Source organism: Anoplolepis gracilipes, chromosome 5, assembly GCF_047496725.1.
Source record: "Anoplolepis gracilipes chromosome 5, ASM4749672v1, whole genome shotgun sequence".
Lineage (NCBI taxonomy): Eukaryota > Metazoa > Arthropoda > Insecta > Hymenoptera > Formicidae > Anoplolepis > Anoplolepis gracilipes.
The window spans coordinates 6248882-6262886 of NC_132974.1; the positions used below are offsets into that span (position 1 = coordinate 6248882).

At 36.1% G+C, this 14005-nt stretch overlaps 1 protein-coding gene across 10 annotated transcripts in view; it reads right to left on the reverse strand.

The window, feature by feature from the left end:
• The window catches only part of Chb (CLIP-associating protein), a 35742-nt gene that overhangs the window by 6757 nt on the left and 14980 nt on the right, over positions 1 to 14005 (reverse strand). For 3 of the 10 annotated variants that reach the window (XM_072891804.1, XM_072891803.1, XM_072891809.1), the window contains exons 6-10: positions 2012 to 2043; positions 1832 to 1934; positions 1057 to 1131; positions 340 to 497; positions 25 to 261 (exon numbers count right to left, since the gene is read on the reverse strand). In XM_072891804.1, coding sequence (XP_072747905.1) covers positions 25 to 261; positions 340 to 497; positions 1057 to 1131; positions 1832 to 1934; positions 2012 to 2043 — 605 coding nt within the window. Of the gene's footprint in view, positions 1 to 24; positions 262 to 339; positions 498 to 1056; positions 1132 to 1831; positions 1935 to 2011; positions 2044 to 3306; positions 3654 to 14005 lie in introns of those variants that run through there. The other 7 variants (XM_072891805.1, XM_072891806.1, XM_072891810.1 and 4 more) reach the window with 6 other exon arrangements.

The window sequence follows — 14005 nt, forward strand, 5'->3', positions numbered from 1 at the left end:
CTAGTATTATTTCGCGAGATTTACCTTGGCACTGTTCTGTATGAGGTTCATTAACGTGAGCAAAACCGCCTCGCCAAAACTGGCAAATTTGGTCTTCAGGCTCTGACTCAGAAAGGCTAGAGTTACACACGCCTCTCGCGCTACTTGGGATCTAAGGTCTGTGCAGGCTTGTTCGAATGGTCGCTGTACGTTCTTTAGGCATTCGTGAAAATTTTCGTACATAGTGCCACCTGCGAGTACAATGGCCCTTAATTTTTTCATCTGCAAAAACAAAAAGGTAAATAAAAAATAATCGTAGTCTCCTAAGGGAGGAGAAGATTTGCATTTTTCGACACATACGCTATCCGTTCTCAGTTTCCAATCTTTCTTGTCATCGCCCACTGTATCTTTGATAATCTTCATCTGTTCTTCGAGGTCTTTCGCCGAAAATACAGTAACAGGAGGTACGGCTTCAAACGAAGTGATGAAATATTCTTCGTCGACGGCTCCGGCTTGCGCTGGAGATCATAAAGAGTGATAATTTTTTATTTATATTTGCTTCAATGTGAAAATATTGTACATTGTATGTGTGTGTTAAATAATATAATTATTTCCGAGAACAATATTCTTCATGCTTTACATTTTCAGAAAAAATTATCAATGATTACGATACAAAAAGTTTTATGACTTGCTATAAATTGCTATGTAAGCGGTTGTCATACAAAATGATACAAAATGTACAAATTAATATAAATGATGATTGCAAATGATAATAAGCATTATTATATCACGTTACAATGAGAAGCTGTAGAGTTGATAACAGAGCAACACATAGACATTCATTCACATAGTATACTACATTGTCCTAATTAGGAGTGTTGATACAATTTATCATAATTAATTAACGTAATCAATTTTGTTATATTATAGAATTTTTTTTAATCATGAAAGCTCTCTAAATATCTTGATAGAGCAATTATTTTCTTGCAATCGAAAGTCGTGATGTGATTTTCCAAAAGAACGAATTATACACGTTAGAATAGCAATTGCTAATAGTAAAATTTAGAAATTATATACCTGATGCTGATCTTACTGACAGAGTTCTTTTGACAGTCGTTGACCTTGGGACCGTGAAGGATGAACCAGGAGCAGCTGTCATGCAAGTGAAGAGTTAGCGTATTCTCGTCATCGAAACGTCAACATAAAACTACGTTGACATTTCGTTGACGAGTTTCTCTACGTATTGTTAACAATACCAAACTAAAGCCGCATTGCGGTTAAAACATACAAGCACAAATAAAGTATTATGGCGTATTTTCCATATGTGCGCTTCGTTTGCCAATGAGAGTTGGGTGCGTTTGTGACATTAGTCAACACTGAGTCACGATACTCACATACATTTTTTAGGTGAAACATGAAGAGAAACATTTCAAATAAAATATACAGAAACAACTGCTTATACACAAAAGCTCGTTGATTTATACGACACAAACTAACACTGCTGTTATCGTTCTGATATAATTAAAATATTGATATTCAATATTGATATTCTAGCCAAATAGAACATAAAGTACATTTAATATATAACCACTAATTTTATAAATTAAAAAAAATAATTAAATCCACACTATTATATATGTTTAACGTTGACTCTTGCAATTTTTATATTAATTAATAATAAGCTACTAATTAAACAGATTTTAAAGAAACTTGCTTCATTGTTCCTACTCTTGCAATATATCATGCTCTCAATTAAAAAAAAGTCAATAATAATATTAAATTGACAATATAAATCACAATAATAATTAAGATTATAAAGTGTATGAGATAATTTGACAATATTCGGACATACCTAAGGCAGAGGACGGTGTCCTAGCAGGTCCAAATTGACCTCGTTTCGGAGGCATATTCAGCCTCTTCACAGGAGCCGATTTGATCTGCAACACAAACTTTTTCTTCACAAAACGTCATATCTATTTATAAACTTGCAAATCAGGTGCTCTTAATGCACACCTTTGAACTCTACACTTACCGCTCTGTCGGTTTCGTCGCTGTCTTTGCCAACTGAAACAAAAGAGAAAAATTATTGTCAGTGTGAGATCAGGACTTTGCATCCTCTTTGCCAGTTAAAAGATTTAAAAATTGCAGATGTCTCAAAAAATAATAAAAAATTAATAAAAAGTTCAAATATTTAAAAGTATGATAATTAAGAAAAAAATACATACATATATATATATATAACACTTTATTATACTCTTCAAGTTTTAGTTATAATCTCTCGATATTGATTTAATATTAATATTCCAGATGTTAAACAAGCTTCTCATGACATAACGATCTTTGACCTCTGCTTGTTTTGTTTGTCACTATTTTTGAATGTGATTTCAGTCTGCTTTTTGACGTGTGCTTGTATCGTTTAATAGACAACTATGCAATAATTAATGCCCATCTTCTTGAAAGGTATGTGCATTTGCGATCTTTCGTTTGGATTAAAATAATTGACAACAAATAACTCGATAAGTACATAAGTTTGTAATACTGTTTGACGTTAAATTCTTACGCAAATTGTCAATTTTTACTTTTTAGACTTGATAAGAACCTAAACCAAAGGTTGAAACGTTGTCTTGTTTAACATCTAATAAATAAATAAAGCTTAATTCTGCCAGTTTAGTCGCCTAACTAATAAACCTTCTGAATTATTTCATCGCTGGCGATATATCATTCACTTTTAATTAATATTAATATGTTAGATAAATTAGATTAATATATTATTATATACGTAAAATGTGCATCGTAGTAAAAGATATATCATTTAAATAAGAATATATATCTCATAATTATTTTAATTTATATATTAATATTATAACAGGGTGTATACTCAAATTCTGTAAAAAAATTCCCTGAGAATTCCAGGCTCTTCCAGGTATGTTTGTTCAAAACTTCAGGTAAAATTAAAATATTTTTAGATGCAATTTTAAAATAAGCTTATTTATTTTAGCGTATCATTTTTTGACATAAACGAAAAACATATATTTTAAACAATTTTATATAGACATAAACAAAATATATATATATATATATTTTAAGCAGATTTTAAACTTTTATAAAAAAATTTTAAAATAAGTATTTCTTTAACATTTTTTTAAATTCCCTGAATCTTAACGAAATTCCATGAGAATTCCATGATTTTTCAAGGTGTAATAAAATTCCCTGAGAATACCAGGTTTTCCAGGTTTTTCCTGGAAGTATACACCCTGTATAATTATTTTATATATTTGTCGCAAAATATCGCTGTTTCTTTTTGTACGGCAAAATTAATTCATATACCTAAGTCTGGATACAGCCAAGGAGGCTTGTGGATGTCACAGTGACATCCCCGCGCTCTTGCACCAGGATGTTTGACTATATTATCCCATTGCAATATCCACCTACTGCTCGCATCCCACAATTTCTTATCGATACTGGGATATTTCTTTAATCCCCGATGCAAGCAACAGTGTCCGTTTGGTATTAACATGCCAGCAGTGTCACTCATCGCGAATGTATATACTTTAGCGCAAGCAAGGATAAACTTCTTCGCAGGTCGCAACAGAATTATAACGACATTGACATTTCGCCAACGTCATTAACATCTTAATAAACCAGTTGCGAGTGAATCTTTTTCGATTCCTGTTGTAAATATTTTTCAGCAGATATTATAAGCAATCTGACAATGAAAATGATATGTTGCCGAATTATCGATTGAAAAAAAAAAAAAAAAAAAATATGCTAAACACATTTAGAAATTTGAGATTTTATAAGAATTATCTTTTTATCATTACATATCTTCTTTTAGAGAAGATTCGATAAAATCTTTTAATCGACAAAAGTAGAAAATAAATAGTTATACTCGCGACAAATTGAATTCTTAAGAGTTACGACAATACCGTTCTCGGGATGCGATAAAGAGACCGTTTATCGCATGCAAAGGAGTACAGTTATCTAAACTGCTATATGTCAACAGTTACGTTTCAACAATTTAGCGTTTAAGTTTATAATTCTTGCCGGATTCCTTGAGAGATTCTCGCTAATGTATATTATGTGAGCTCACGAAAGTGTAAAATCTCGAAACGTCGCGGCGAAACTCGTAAATGCGAGCGGTGCACACACAGTGAAAGTAATCTTCATTCGTCTTTTCCCGCGAACTGTTTCGTCGTAGAATTAATTTCTAAATCCTAATTGGCTTCTCACGAACGTGCTTTATTAATTTGTTGCTGTAAGCGATTCATTAGATCGGTTAATCTCGCCGGACTTAACAAGTAAAATTAATTGGCTACCGGATTTCGCTTCGAATAAACCTATATACATTCGTACAGCATGTATTAAATCAGAGAACATTTTAGTTACTACTACAACAGTTTATAAAAAGCGATTATTTATTTTCTTAACAAGTTCATTATCCGAATAGGTAAAAATTATTATTTAAAGAGATATTGCAACTTCTCCTGTTTTCAATCCTTTGTAATCTTCTCGATATTTTTCAAGAAACAAACTCAATCGATGAAATTTGCAAAAGTCACAATCAGCAGCGAATGGAACCGCTTAATAAATCATTAAGGGAAAATTATCTGGAATCATGACGTAAACTGGTAATTTGTAGCAAATGACAGTAAACGACAGTTATATATATACTTCTCTCTCTCTCTCTCTCTCTCTCTCTCTCTCTCTCTCTCTCTCTCTTTCTTTCTGTTGGATTTCAAGATTGCCAGCGTAACAGTTCCTAATGTTTACTCTTGCCTCTCTCGCAAGCACCTTATTATCTACCTTCCGAGCATTCTTTGCGGTCGTATTGAGCGCATGCACGCGCTCTCTTTCGCATTAAGAGGTTCTGTAATATCCAGCTGCGTAAGGCTGTTTATAGCGGTACACTAAAGACTCTTTCTTTTTCTCCGAAGCTATCGATATTTGTCATGTCACTCGAGCTTTATACAGATCTAAATCGTTAATGAGCTTTAATCGCTTCCTCACTATAGATAAAAATCAATAACGTAATTATTATGCACATTCACGACAGTTTAATATATTCTAATGAAATACAAATATTATATAAAATATTGTAAAACATGCCATGTATAATATATTGCTGTATAATTATTTAGAATTTGGGCATTATGTTTCTTTGAAACAAAGAAATGACACGTGATGTGTAAATAATTGCAGAAAAACAGAGACGATAACGATTCATTACGCGACTATATGAACCATTGATTTTCTCGACGAATACCAGTTCAATGTTCTCCGATGTTATGAATGTTACTTGACATACTTGCTATGTATGCACCAATCAATAATCCAATAATAAAACAAACCATTATTAAAGATACTATCACTAATAATAATAATACCGTTCCGAATTAAGAATGCGATAGGCGCGATTTTCTTAGCTATTTCTCGGTCGGCGATCGCGACCCATTTATTAATATCCTTCGATACCGGTGTTCGGTGTTCTCTCCAGTGTTCTTTCAACAATGAATACAGACACACACGCACACACACGTGTAACTCGTAACGAGAACGTTTAATGAGAAACCTCATTTTCTCATGTTACAGATAGTATCGTCTCGCGCACCTTCTCCTCGAACGTTCTAGCGTTCATTCAGATTTCCACGCGCCGTTCATGTGCGATGACGAAGTTCTTTGACGCACAGATATATTGTATATTCAAGTAATGTAGTTTCGAAACTAAAGAAAAAATGTACAATGTCACAGAGTTTTTTTTTGGTTGAAAACGATTCTATACGCGCACAAAATTATTCATTTTAATGTATTTGAATCATATTGTATTTTTAAAAATAATTATATATAAAATTGTATCAACCAAAGGAATTTTTACGTACGTTACGCAAGACGTTTTATCTTGGCTAAATACAGCCACACTATTCAATTTATTTCTCGAAAAGGTAAACACATTATATAAATAATTTTTCGTCGGGAAACATAAAGAACAAGCGTTTGATTTACATTAATTTGGGCCTTAAACCATCGCGATGCGGACGGATCGCGTAGTTTTAAGAAAAAGAAAAAAATTTATCCTACTTCCCGGAATCGGTTGCGTCACAAACGCGCCGATCAGCCTCTATTACGCACAGCCTATTACCGCACACGTGCGCGGGCATTTATCGTCGACGTGTAGATTAACATCGTCTAGCGGTTAGACCGCCGTCATTCGCATATAAAAAGGGACATCGAGCCGTGTATTAAATCGCGCAAAAACCGAACAAATTCCCCGTACATTGAAACCGCGTCGACTGCGATTGATTAACGTGCGCGGTTCTGATGTTAATTATGCGATCGCTCGAAAATCTTGATTAAAATGGGCCTTATTATCCCGAATAAGGCATAACAAGTGATTTATCTCGATCTTCGTTTCACGCCTCGTTATAAAGTAATTTACGAAACAATATAAGGGCATTCTGTGAAATTTTCTTGCGACGTCGAAACCGGCACTGTTCGATCAGCTGATCGCGATTATTATATATTTTTTCCTTTCGAAAGCGCGAAATCCTGTTCTTCACTCATTACGTAAAAACGTTATAATATAAAAAAGAAGTTAACAGTATTTAAGATTGTTTGCCTTGTTCACAATCACATCTCGCTTTTATGACTGAGGTAAGCGGAATAATTAATGGAATATACCGACAGGCACGCTTGGCTATCTATTAATTCAAATCGCGGTATTACCTTCGAGGAATTTAAAGTGAAGTCATATTTTCTATGGAACGAGAAAATAACGTTCGCGCATTGTGTTGCATAATTAAAGCAATTCTCTATTATAATCATATAACAAAGAGAGACATGAATTTTGCATTTACATTACTTTGTTAGCGAAAATACTTGACAGCGAATCATCTAGTTCATCACGACCGAGAAAGTGCATTAATAATTCCGACCAACGGGCTGCTCGGCCTTTTTGCATGTCGTCGACGCAACGCACTTTTGTCGAGTCCCTCGACACACGCGTGTGTGCGGTAAACTCCTTATCTCTCACAAAGACGGCCCGAAACGTGACACAAATGAAGAGATTCGTGACACAGACGATGCGTAAAATCGTATTCGAGTGGACAAGAACGTTGATTCTAAATGTCTCTAAAAAAAATTCAGTATCTCGATGTTTCGAAAAAATTTTAAATTTCTAAAGAGAGAGAGAGAGAGAGAAAGATAGAGGTTTTAAACTTTAGTCCTGACAATTTTGCTCTGTCTAGAAAACAGAAATTTATTTGTACGATTCCACTACATTATTGCGTTGTAAAAGAAACACGAGTTATCCCGGCGTTCACTTCGAAACTGGATATTGCGACGGCGATTCTTTTCGAAATAACACGACTCTCCGCTTACATCCTTGTCTAACAACACTATTTCTCGCCGTACGTAGCCGCGGGCGCGGAACAATCGGACTTGCATACATACTAGTCTATGCAGCTATACGATTACGACGCCGAGCGTTCGTCGTTTATCTCACATCGCCTTTGTCGCGCACTGCGAGAATTCCTCAGGCGAACCGGGACCACCCCGATGACGATCAAAATCGTCGCACTGTCAGGAAGTATCGCGTGTCAAGAGGCATCGATTGCGTGAATACACGACACGGTAACGTTAATGCATCTCTCGCATGCACTTATCGTTAAAAGTCCTGCGTAACGTCGCGAGGTAAACACATTGCGACTTCGCTTCGTGAGATGATCGAATAAGGAAGTCGGATGGTAAATAATGACAATCCTGGCGAGAGAAAGAAAAAAATGAAGCGATATATCTCTTTGATAATTTTGGATTTCACCATCACAGGAGGGCAACACTTTACGAAGATCACCGCGTTTTCGTCGTCACGAAGAGCGACACAGGCTGTCGCGTGTTTCTAACAGCATATCGAAACCACCGATCTCACCGAGATTACAGACGAGGGAAATCGATCCTCGCACGTGACACGAAGCAAAGGAAAAAAAAAAACGCGGGAGAAAAGCACACGATCGATGATCGCGACAACACTCGCTGTGGGACTACCGATAATACAACGCGTCTCTCACGTTGCTAAACGCCGACTCGTTTATTCTCAGTCGGGCTCCCGAGAGTAAGCGCTTATGCGCGGAACGCGAGTAAAGCAACCGAGCCGAAGGAGGGGGTCCCACAACGGACCCTCCCCTATCGTTGGTGCCCCGCTGTTGGAAGGGGCCAAAGGCCGTAGGGACGAGCGAGGAGGCGCGGGGCCTGCCTTACCGCCACCGATTCCGGAAAATCAATGCCAGTGGTGCTATTGTCAAGTGTGTCATCGAGGACAATGGTACAGTCGTGAAAATGCACTCTTAGCGAGGTCAGTTTGTATGATTTTAGTTATTCTTCCATCGACGAATATGATACACACGAAAGTCGCATCGTATGTCACATTGTAAATTTTTGCGTAATTTTACATTTCAAGTTATATCTAATTTATAAATATTTTTCACAATTAATTTTTCTATTTTTTACTACGTATTTTAATTTGTACATCTCTCATTGTATATTTTATTATTTTTTTAATTATTTTTATTTTGTTATTGGTTTTTTTCTAATTTGTTTTTTTTTTTTTTTTTCTTTTTATTCGATATCCCTATTTCCGTGTGTATAACGGAAAAAATGCACTTTATCTTAAATCTATTGGTCGCATTCAAATCATAATTAAAGATTGTCAATTATGTACATTTTTAATTTTTTCCCGCTGCAGGAAACTTTGATTACATCTCGAATGTTAATGTAAGATGGCTATCTCGTTACGTTTTACACAAAGTAAAACATTGTTACGTTTTTTATATCGCTTAAAAGGAACTCAAGTTTAATCAACAAAAGAGATCGAACAGCCGAATTGTCCCGTTAATAATTACGAGTTAATTGGTGCACCGGAATAATTAACACCTTCCCGACAAGAAAGGCTGAAAGTCGGCGATGTCGCAATCGCTCGAGAAATGCATACGCGAGATAAGTTAAGCTTTCTGTCTTCGTCGCTTTGCATTCATGCGTGCGAAGGTGTGAGAGCTGCATCTGCAGAATGTCGGTGCTTTCCATCGTGTATTAACGCCCGAGATGAGATCGGCCGAGTTTCACCGTCGAGAACATAAAAGACGTCGTGCAATCGAGATCGGGCATTGACTAATCGATTTTATTCAGTCGTCCCGAAGACCCGAAAATGTCATTTACTGATTTCCATGTGACCATAGGAGTGATTCCAGATGAATTACACGCAAATACAGTGACAGATGTCGTGAAAAAAATCTTTCCTTTACGTCTTTTGTTTACTTTTGCAAAAATTATAATTTATTCAATTATATTAAAAATTAATATGATAATAATATGATGACATAATAAATAAAAAGTAAAAATAAATATATAATATATCTAATATATTTGTATACATGTGCTTTTTTACTAATTAATTCAGCTTCCCAAATTTTAAATTTTATTTTTAGAACCTGTCTAACGTGCGAATTTCTTTAACCGATCCTACGTATAAAGGAACACCGCCGCACAAGACCGACCGATTGCGAAAGGACGACAAATTGTCGGCCGCGATGAAAACAGGTAGGTGATTGATGCGGTCCGATTCAATTTGCGCCAGTTTTAAGACTGGCGATACAGTCGCGGCAGAAGCGATCGAGAAAGAACAGAAGAGAAAGAGAAGGAGGAAAGATTAATGTGCACCGCGAAATAAAAGGATCGGTTATGTCGCTCGTAATAAAGAAAAAAAGACCGGGAGTGCGTGTTGAAATAATACTGTCTTCGAAAATTTGTCGTTAAGTTCATTTTCGTGTTTTAGACCAAAAACACGTGACTATATTTCGTAGATTTATACAAAATTTCGGGGACGGATCCTCGGGTGAATTCGCAATCAACTTATTTTTGCAAGAATTTTTATTATACAAAGTAACAGAAATATCTAAAGATCAAAGATTAATAGGTAAGACTAAGAGTTTAGCGAATTAATTTTGATTCGAGCCATGATCAATTCCAGTAGCTCGAAAGGATCGATCCGAGTTAAGTTGCAATCTAAACGTGTTTCCGCGGGAAGCGAGTAATAAATTATCGGGGAGGTATCGCGCAACTCTTAATTAACGCGCGACGCGATGCATTAAGGCATAATTAATCGTATGATATCGTTTGTGACGACCGGATTGAACGGATTGATACGTGATTATAATGTTCGATTCTAACGTTCGATAAAATTTTACGAGAAATATAACTTATACATCTGTATCTCATCGCATTTCAAAAATATATTACGTGCATGTTTAATTATTCACTTTAAAGAAATAAAAGTCAATTTACGAGTTTGTATTTAAATTAAAATTTAACTCGAATAAAAGTTTTATTATATTTTCGATTTTTAAAATATATAAAATAATAGCTCAAGTGCGTATGAAATACCGTAATGCAATATAACTGTTTCGGAAAAGGAAATCTGCCGGATCCCGGTTGTATAGTTTTAGGGTCAGGCGACGCTGAACAGTCCGGCCACTTGGTGCGATCTAAAATACCGGAAGTGCATATGATCGGCCTCGATTCGCCGTGACTATGTAGATTTCCACGATGCAATATTTTATGCTTCGCGATATTTCGCGATAAATTATTCTGAATGTCGGCGGACAAAGTAGGTAAAAACCAGGTCAACAGAATCGTACGCAGTTTCCCAGCGACCGCAGGTATCATCTTTTTTCTCCCTTTCTATTTCTGTCTCTGCAATTATGCTTGCATTCACATACGCGATGGAAGCGGTATCGATAATTACACCCGACGGTATAATTAACGTGCGGTAGCGTGGGCTGAAGGATGTGTCTTATGTCTTCTTTTCTTTTGCAAGGCTCGCTGCCGATAAAATGCTCACCTCCTTTAGAAATTCAACGGACGTGTGTTACGGAATGGAGTATTACGGAAGAACGGGGAAGGAGTTGGAAAATACAGCGAGAGGTTTCCATATAGCGGGCAGTTCTCGTATTTCCCGAGCATCAAGAATCAACGGTCGGTGTCCTAGTGAAAGCGAGTTAGTAATTTAATTCGTTGTTAATTAACGCTAACGCGCGCCCGCGAATTCGCAATTTCGAGACGCGAGAGAGATAAAGTTTACGATATAAGAATTAACTGTGGAACATTACGCCGGAAGTAAAAAATCTCCAATCTCTTTAGAAAACATGATACAATAGATTTTTAAGCTATTTTCTTTGGGAAAAAAAAAAAATTAACGTTCCATTTCTTCAAAAATATTTAAATAATGATTTTTCGAGAGATTTTGTTTTTGAAGAATTTATATAAATTTCTCGTGAAAGAGCAAATCTGACACACAATTGAAATTATAATGTCCTCTGAACGGGATTCAGAGCGATTCTTGGGATTGACTTTTGAAACATCATGCTCGAAGGTCAATTTAAGACGAGCAATCAAACGTTACCGGCTACTCGCAAAACAGGATCATTACGGACACCATTATCGGCGAAAATAAGCCGGCGCTTGAATTCCACTTTTTGCTTCGCATTGCAAAAAGAACGAGACATATAATTGGTCGCTAAACTAGGTAATCTCCCAGCCTTCTTGTCGAGCAAAGAAATAATGATGCTCGAAAATACGAAGAAAATTTGCAGCATTCATCGTACATCAAAGTGGGGCGGTAGGTTGAAAAATTATTGTCAGTTAATAAATAAAAATGAATTTAGTCAGAAATTCGCGGTAGACCTTCGTTGATTAATTCATTTCGCAAAAAGAGATAAATTTAACGTCTTATTCCATCGTCGAGTGTATGGATCTTCGCTTTGCTTCTTTTTCCCGATTTTTATTCATAAAAGCAAATTATGCTCAAATTAAACCTGTCATCGATTTACGATGGTTATAATCTTGGTGAAAGTTCGTAACTCGTTCGCGAATTAAACTCCCTATCTTTTATATATATCAGCTTAAAATAAATATCTTGAAATATGCGATCACTGAAGAAGATATTTTTAAAATTTTGCGTAAAGAATAATTTACACAGTTAATTTTATAAAGATATTTTTAAGTAAGATAAAAATTTTATACATATTGTATATATAGAGCAGATGCTTTATTAAGATACAGATAAATAAGAACTTTGAGAAAAACAAGACGCAGTTTGCTTCAGAAAAATAAATGAAAAACAAACACGAGGGAGAAACTGGCGATCGACGATAGATTTTCTGTGTGGCGTCACATGCCATGACATCATCGACATCGAAAAATATGAACGTCGATATCTCTTGCCGTTAGAGAGACAACGCTAAGAAGAATCGCCTACACATGGCTTTTGCTTGGTCGGCATCGAGAAGGCAGGCGATAACAGGCCTCGCCGTTACATAATAGCGTACACACGTTTATCGAGCGCGACGCGCCATGTGTCAGATTAAGCAAACAATTATTATGTCATCATAGAGTAATTTGTGACTTTTCGTTCGTTCGTTCGTTCGAGAGAGAGAGAGAGAGAGAGAGAGAAAGAGAGAGAGAGAGAGAGAAAGAGAGAGATAGAATAAGGATTTTCCGAACGCCCTCAATTTTTGATCGCCTGGTTATTTAATATGCTTGATTTATTGCATTATCGACTCTACGAAGAATGATCAAATAAATTATAAATTTATGTATTAACGCAAATTGTTAGAAGTAATAATCTTCTAAATATTTATCTTAATATTACAGTACAAAATCTATCTAATCGTAATTTTTTTATGATACGCACAGAATAAAGACATTTGAATATTGGAGCCTTAATCGCGTGTAATTGTATGTGAAGCGATCTATAATTATTTCTAATGAAGAAAAATACATCTCTAGAACAGTTCATTTTATTGACCTGTGGCTAGGAAAGGTTAACGGGGCAGCGGTCAAAGAACGCGGTGCGACGAAAGGGCAGCAGCCGGGCGTTATTCTGTGTTTTCCATATCTGATCGGTGCGCGCAGCCTGGAATCGTGCGCCGCGCCGCGGAGATAAATCTGCATGTTGCCACCCTACCTTTCACTTGAGCACGTGAGTATGCATCTTGCTGCCCTCGGGGTAAGGTCGCGTAATAAGGCGTGAGTTTAAGAGCGAGCGCGGGTGGACGATAGCGTGAATTCACGGTAGAGAGGGTAGTTCCTACAAGTACGCGACGCGAATCATCCCCGCACGTGACAATTGAGAGACAAGATGCCAATTAAAGTCTTTTATTACATACAAATAGTCTAAGAGATAATATAATAATTTAAATTTAAAAAAGATAAAGTTTCGCGATTTATATATTCATATCCGGATCATAAATATGTATAGAATTTAAATATATATTATATATATATATATGGAAGATTGCCAAATAGTTAGCAATTTATATTGTGAAATATGTCGTATATTTGGTGAGGTGAGGCGACATTTATTAATCGTCGTGCGTCAATTTTATTCACAAGAATGGAGAGCTTTTTACTTTTCTAATTGCAAGATTCAAATCAAAGCAACGCTGGCGCGTTCCGGAGAAATCGCGTAGTATGTGCCTGTGAACCTCTAATACAATCCCCGCTGCATGCGGGGTCACGGGGAAAGAGAGAGCGAAAACGAGACTTATGCAAATTTTTGCTCGCTCGTCAGCGTAACCTTTCCGTGTCGCATAACTTCGTCGTGCGAGGATACCATCGTCACGATGACGATTTTAGTCGGCGTATTTTGATCGGCAAGTTTTAATCGTCGTTATTCATGTCACAATTCCACTATAAGGTGGGCTATGAAAAAATATTCATTCCGCGATTCTCATTCGCATTCGTAGAATGCGATTTTCATCGTCGAAACATGGCGAATGGTCGTCAGGCATAATTACGTCACGATTGCAAAGTATGTGTAAATTATATTTTTAAAAAATAGAAAATTGAATTTATGCAAAATGTTAAGTAAACGTTTATGCATGAATGAATATATGTTATGCATGAATGAAGATATATATCGATGTAAAACACGTGTTGATTGTAGATTAATTTCTCGCAATCGGTGTATTATTTTCTCATT